The following is a 6,355-nucleotide window of genomic DNA, read 5'->3' as shown; positions in this document are numbered from 1 at the left end:
GCTGCCGTAGCTTTGCGCTTGAGGAAGCGTCTTTGGGTCACCGACCTTTCGTTCTTTACAAGAACCAGGTACTAGTGCAGCAGATCGCAATCCGCTGCCTCTATCCGCCTTAACCGAGGTAGACGAACACGTCTGTTCAAAATCGAAACTGATTTGAGCTAAATTTTATATTCTTACGTAAAAAATTTAGATTTTCCTAAATATACTTTATACATATAGTAAAATCTAAATACATGCATACCTACTGGCTACCTAGCCTCGTACCGTATTCTTGTTGGGTGTGTGGTCACATTATGCACATCTCGTGTGACACTCACATGCCCTGTTTTGAGGGTTCGTGTAACCCCGTTACACTATCCGTATTACATAACTAGCAACCAGGGGAATGGCCTTCGTGACAAGGGTCAGGCAACCAAGAACTTTGCAACGAGAATGGCCACCTTGTATTAAATTTTCACACTATCCCTCAGTTAGAGATATACGGCACAAATATCCAGTATATAGAAACGCGTAATCAATGCTTCACATCACCTCGACAAAATTTACAAATTTTGTGCCCGGTTCTTGCAGTGGAGTGTGTTGCATATCCCTACTGCGGATTCATCAGTGACGTCTAGCTGTTTATAGAAAGCCAAACCTGGTTTTGGCGATTAAAGTTTGCCTGTCGGCAAGTGCAAGAGCTGCAACGTCTTTTGAAAAATTAATTAAGTCGTAAATTATGCATTCACCATATCAAATGCTGTCAGTAGGCATATCGTCTCACTTGTCTTAAAAATGTACTAGCCAGCCTCAGCATACTAGACGTCACATCTGGGCCTACTTGTGTGCGAAATGTCGTGAAGTCAAAGGCACGATATCAACGCCAAGGTTGGTCCCCACAAAGCTAGCTCTTTCGTCCTCGGTCATACGTACACCCATGAACCTGCTAATATAGCTACCTGCCTAATGTAACAAATCTAGATCCCACCCAGTATACATATCCTTCGCAATCCTGTATCTTCCTCTGGAAAGCAAAGGACGGAGGGTGAAACAAATAATTTGCAGCTATTCCTTGTGATCCCGCGGAACTACGCAATCAGATGTATTGGCTTGGTGCAACCTAAGCGGTTCAAGCAGGAATTCTGCTCTAATGCAGAAGTTTGTATAGGGTATAAGAAGGGTAGAGGTAGAAGTGATGTGTGCTTGTGTTTGCAAATGCAGAAGTGAGTGTATTTATGTTAACGCAGTTGTGTGGGCCCACGCGCAACTGCCTTGCGGGCCACACAATATATTAAACCTAAGTTTAAAGCTACTCACCCATCCTAAGGTATGTGGAACACTCTAACTCAGTCTTTGCGCGATCCTAAAATAAGTACACACTTTTGAAATGCAGACATATGCAGACTTAACCATAAAGGTTAAACACGCAGGAAACTTCTTTAGTGGGAATTGAGCTCACAACTTGCCGTTTAGCATCACGATGCCAAACCACTTGAAACAGTCACCATAACTCATGAGTTAGTGCAAGCAGACCCGGTGGCGTGGGTGGAGTGGTCAATGCTTCTGGATGTAACGTTTTGTGGCGCGGGTTCGAGCCCCTCAGCGGTCAAAATCGTAATCGTACCAGACATGCAAGAAGTGTCGGCTGCATGCTAATTATTTTTTGACAACAGCCAGTAAGGACTTCAGGATGGCGACTCGTACAAGAAAAAGCAAGAATTAAGATCAAGAAAAAATATTCCAGTGGACTGAAGCAATGTAATATCTTAGTCAGGTCCGAGCAGTTATAGCCGTGTAATAAGATGGTACATAGCAACTTTCAACTGAGTTAGAGCAAGCTTTAACTACAGCAGCATACTTAATAGTTTGCCAACCTACTGAGGCCTTTTGTGAATTAAGTTTGTCGTCGAAAGGCGCCCCGACTCTAAGCGGCTCAGTAGAGCGGCGTCTTCAGTTGACGTTGGTGAGCCTACATAAAACACAGAATATGCTCGCAGCTCGCAGCTCTCTGTGATATCGAGAGGTTAACTTTACTCTTTCCTATTATGACCTTAAACAATTCAATCAAACGAGGATGTAGCTTTGTTTTTATGCTTCCGACACTTCAACTGTCGGTAGGTTCAGACCGTTTGAAACAAACTTATCGCCCACTTCATACTATGTATCACTGAGATCCAAAATTATTTTTTTATTTTGCACCTCCTAGCTCTCAATCTTAGCGTCGCGCATTCAGACGCAAAACGTATAATTTCCTCAGAACGAAGTTGTAGCTATGCTACAAGCCGTATCAGGAGTGATACCAGCAAGTTGACCCGTCACCAATAAGTGAAGTCTTATTTACGGTGTCAAGATGACGCGAGTAAGAGTTACTATTTAAAAAATGGTAAAAGCCTGCTATGGCGTGTGCTTATTTTTGTATGTTTTTTAACGAATATAAGCGAATTACTTTAGCTCCATCTTCTATCAGAGCAAGTGCTTTGACAGAATTTCTCCACCACGCGATTGGCGCGTTCCGTATGTCCTTATGTCTTTATTTTGTCAGACGTGCACGTGGAAAAATTCACACCATGAACAAAAGTTGCGGATATCGATCAAATATAATTGACCACAAGCAAGACATGTTTTTTGTTAGATTCTGTCGAGATACAGCTTCGCCGTATTCTCACTGTTGACGGTGTGACAGCAACGAGATGAGTTATCCTTCCCAGACGCTAAAGATGCTACAATGGCAATATATTGCAATAGCTCTGCAGTTTGTATGATGCAACCTGTTATTCTGCAACACATTATATCTTCTCTTCTGTTCCTATCAAGCTGTAATAACTGGTCATACCTTCCAAAGTTTTTCGCCGCGCCGGTGCGATATTCAATTTTATATCACTTCAATTATTATTATATAAAGTTGGTTATATATAAGAGATAGTAAATCGTTTTTCTAGAAATCGACGTTTGCACAGGAAGATATTTGAAAGCATCTATCTTGTCACTTATCTCTGACCTTTTTGAGGCAAAAGATGGCACTATATGCGAAATTTATCTTTCGCACCGAGCTTGCGTCGTGCTCCGCAACGAGAAAATCTTCTATGATGCGAAGTGTTGCCCTGGTAGAAACCATCTATCTGTGGCGCGATATTTGTTTGCAGATAACAGGTCAGCTTAGTGACACCGTCCCTGACGAGAGGGCCACACCCGTGCCGGGCCTCTTGTCCTCATGTCGTGATATTCCATCATTTAAAAAGATATGGAATACTAATGATTTTGAGGAGAGCTGTACCAATCCATGCAATCAGTTTTGTCGAATTTTTCGTTGATGGATTTATTCATGACTTGATGCGCTCAGCTCCTTCTCCTATACTATATATAGCCATATGAAGATCATAGTGTCTTGCTCTTTCTTCTTCGCATTCTGTGAGGATCAGTTTCCAAACTCGATGACGACTTCTGTCTGCAGGTAATGAGAGAGAAATACATCACTCGGTTACTCAATTCACAAGCGAGAATACTGTATCACCACAAAAATCAAGGTTTCACTCTACCGCGCGGTGGACAAGTCGCATGGTGCTGCAGAATCATCGGTACTATTAAACCATGACAAAATTAGTCCATCCTAAACTCTTCAAGCCTTGTCTTTCCGCCCCACGCCACTCAGACTTGCATCCATAGAAAAACGTTAGATTCCTCGGTACACAGTTGCTTTATTACAATCAAAGTTAATCTATGAAGACCCATTTCGCAGCTTCGGTTATTCATTTCATCAGAGATACACCTTCAAGATTACGATGTCCGATCGCATCATCTCACATAATCTGAAAGACGTAGCTGATTGCTGCAGCAACCATCCAAGTTTGCCAAAGTGACTTAGCAATTTCACTGCTGAGAAATTGGGAGCGTTTATGCCCTATGACAGTGTCATGAAAAACTCCATCCTTCTAGCCACGTCAGTACTTAACTTACAAACATCCTCTAGGAGAGAAGGGCTTGACCCACATAAAATCGATTGTTTTCGACAAAAGATCACCAAAATCCGTCCGCGCCGAACATAGTATGAGATCGTATCTCGAGTCCAAGTGCTGGTCCAGACCATGTTTCATGATGTCAAAGTGTTAAAGTAATAAAAAGACTACAATAACATTCGATTCTCCCTGTTGTATAACACACAGAGGCGATATCTCAGGTCGCGCATCGTTGAATTTATCAGGGTCTCTAAAAAATCACCCGGGATGTTGATGCTGGTTTACAAGCAGCCTGGGCTGTGATACCACCGCACTTCAAGAAATTCACATCTGTAGAGCTGGGTCATTTTGACCTCATTGCCACCATGAACACCAACACATCTTCTGTTAGCATTTTGCTCTACGCCTATTGGGACTCAAAATCCTCGCGAGGGGATCGATTGTCACCTGCTTGGCCCCAAATCTCTCAGCCGAGACAGAAGATAACATGTAGGCCGTCCTGTTTACTCACGAGTCTTTTCGGTAGCTAAACGGTCCCTCTTTTGTTGTATACCTAAGCTAGGGCGGATCGCCTCTTTCGCTCTCGAAAAGCCTCCACTTCCTGTGCTCCAATCGTCCCTCACGCCGACAGTTGTTCTCCACACTAAATACAATACTCATCGCTGCTTCGAGAGAGAGAGGTAGGTAGGACCGCGAGATGTTTGATCATTAATCTAGTTTCTTTACTCCCTATAAAAATATATTTCGTGTGTTGCATAGCACAAAGCTAGAAGCCCATGTGTCCAACGGACCTTGCTCTTAGGGTGTCCCATTATTCTCATCCGTGCCATATACTTCATCATGGCCTACCAGTCGATCTGAGGATCAGATTTGGTCTGAGAAAGCAGTCGAACTTTGAATTGGCGGCTCGTAAGGAAAATATTAAAGAAAGGATCAAGAAAATTACCCAGCGGATTGACGCAATGTAATATTTTAGTAAGAGCTGAGTAGGTGTAGCCGTGTAATAAGATAATACAGCTATAGTACCAACACGCCGATCTCGTGCCTCGTACTTCTTCGTCTGGTGTATTTCTGAGCTTTGCTTTAGGCCAAATGACAGTAGTGTAATGTGTTGTACATAATGGTAAGGTTGCACTTTTACGAGTCAGACCCAGCAATCGATCTCTCAGACATCAACTAGAACGGGTCTTTTTCGGGTGCTTTGTTAGGGTGAGAACTGAATATTCTACACATGATATTTTCAAATTTGCATTTTTGTGTATCACGCTGGTTTTTCGAGCGGTCTATATAACTTGACAAACTATAGCTTATTAGTCTCGTGCTTATTCAACAATTTGGCCGCACAGAAAGTGGATGAGAGCGTATTTGCATATCATAGATAAGGCCTCGCCGGGACTTGGACTTGGAGATTCTCGCACCCGAAGCAATAGACCACAAGACGGGCCCAAAATCAACGCTACAACACACTTTTTTGCATTAGAAAAGTCGCTTTTACGCGATGACTGCTATATAGACAGTGCGCTTTACCCTCATTACTGGCATCTCATGGTTCAATTATAGCAAACGATCAATATAAGTACCAGAATGCTCTGAAAGTTTGTTGTCTGTGCGATTTATCGATCTAGCCAGATAAAAAATACCTCGAACCGTATGCTGACTGCTTTTTTTTGTGATGATCCTGTGTATACTCAGTTGGAAGTTCGTCTATAATATAATTTATAGATGTGATGACTTCTCGAATGTACCTAGCTGATAATTTATACTATACAGCATCATCTTTAATATTTAATCTATTGATATGTGAAGCAGGAAGGTATAGATACAGAACCTATAAACTTATGATTACAGATTAAAGATCAAAAGATCGGTCGAGGAACGTGACTCCTCGTGGGGAGCCTTGGGAAACCCAAACCACCAAGTAATTGCTTCCTAACTCTGACCGTTGTGGGACACGAACCCTCACTCAACAGACTGAAGCCACCACTCGAAATCACTGAGCCAGACTTCAAGTCAAAGTTGGTTGGGAAAAGTCAAATACTTAAAGGCAAATTCTGAGCGGAAACTCTTGAAACTCACGCAATATGCTTACCCAATGATAAGTAAGTAGCCTTGCACATTCTTCATACCCAACATCTTCCGTTTGAATGTTCAATTACTCGAGTCGTATCTTCACTCACTCGTTTTGTATCTCTATTCACTCATTTCGCATTTTCACTCACTCAATTGCATTCGAGTGGTCAAATCGGACACACTTGAGAAGCTTGGAGCCTTTTTCGTCTCCATCTGTATTCCTGCCGTTGCTGATTACGTTTTCAAGGTGGCTAGCCGGGAGCATCCTTGATAAACGCGTTGTGGTAGCTGCTCCCTGCCCTTAGCCAGACCATCAGTCTAGCTCTGCTCTGGGCTCATGCCCCTCCCTCTTT

The 6,355-nt window shown here is 42.6% G+C and overlaps 3 protein-coding genes across 3 annotated transcripts; all 3 read right to left on the bottom strand.

Annotated features, from left to right (window-relative positions):
* Positions 1-522: 522 nt before the first annotated feature.
* On the bottom strand, positions 523-918 carry PHALS_03041 (uncharacterized protein; the record flags this gene model as incomplete). Its single annotated transcript, XM_024721423.1, has 2 exons — positions 523-589; positions 821-918. The coding sequence occupies 2 exons, from the start codon at positions 916-918 to the stop codon at positions 523-525; spliced, it is 165 nt and encodes a 54-aa protein (XP_024572862.1).
* Positions 919-3,776: 2,858 nt separating this feature from the next.
* On the bottom strand, positions 3,777-4,070 carry PHALS_03040 (uncharacterized protein; the record flags this gene model as incomplete). The annotated part of the gene is made up of 2 exons (XM_024721412.1): positions 3,777-3,908; positions 3,963-4,070. 2 exons carry the CDS (start codon positions 4,068-4,070, stop codon positions 3,777-3,779), a joined length of 240 nt encoding a protein of 79 aa, XP_024572861.1.
* A 1,184-nt stretch (positions 4,071-5,254) lies between these two features.
* PHALS_03039 (RxLR-like protein) lies at positions 5,255-5,465 on the bottom strand (the record flags this gene model as incomplete). Its single annotated transcript, XM_024721401.1, has 2 exons — positions 5,255-5,398; positions 5,460-5,465. The coding sequence occupies 2 exons, from the start codon at positions 5,463-5,465 to the stop codon at positions 5,255-5,257; spliced, it is 150 nt and encodes a 49-aa protein (XP_024572860.1).
* Between the last annotated feature and the right edge of the window lie 890 nt (positions 5,466-6,355).

Source organism: Plasmopara halstedii, assembly GCF_900000015.1.
Source record: "Plasmopara halstedii genome assembly, contig: Scaffold_208, whole genome shotgun sequence".
Lineage (NCBI taxonomy): Eukaryota > Oomycota > Peronosporomycetes > Peronosporales > Peronosporaceae > Plasmopara > Plasmopara halstedii.
Note: the sequence above shows the minus strand (reverse complement) of the source record. Positions and strands in the feature narration are given on the sequence as shown.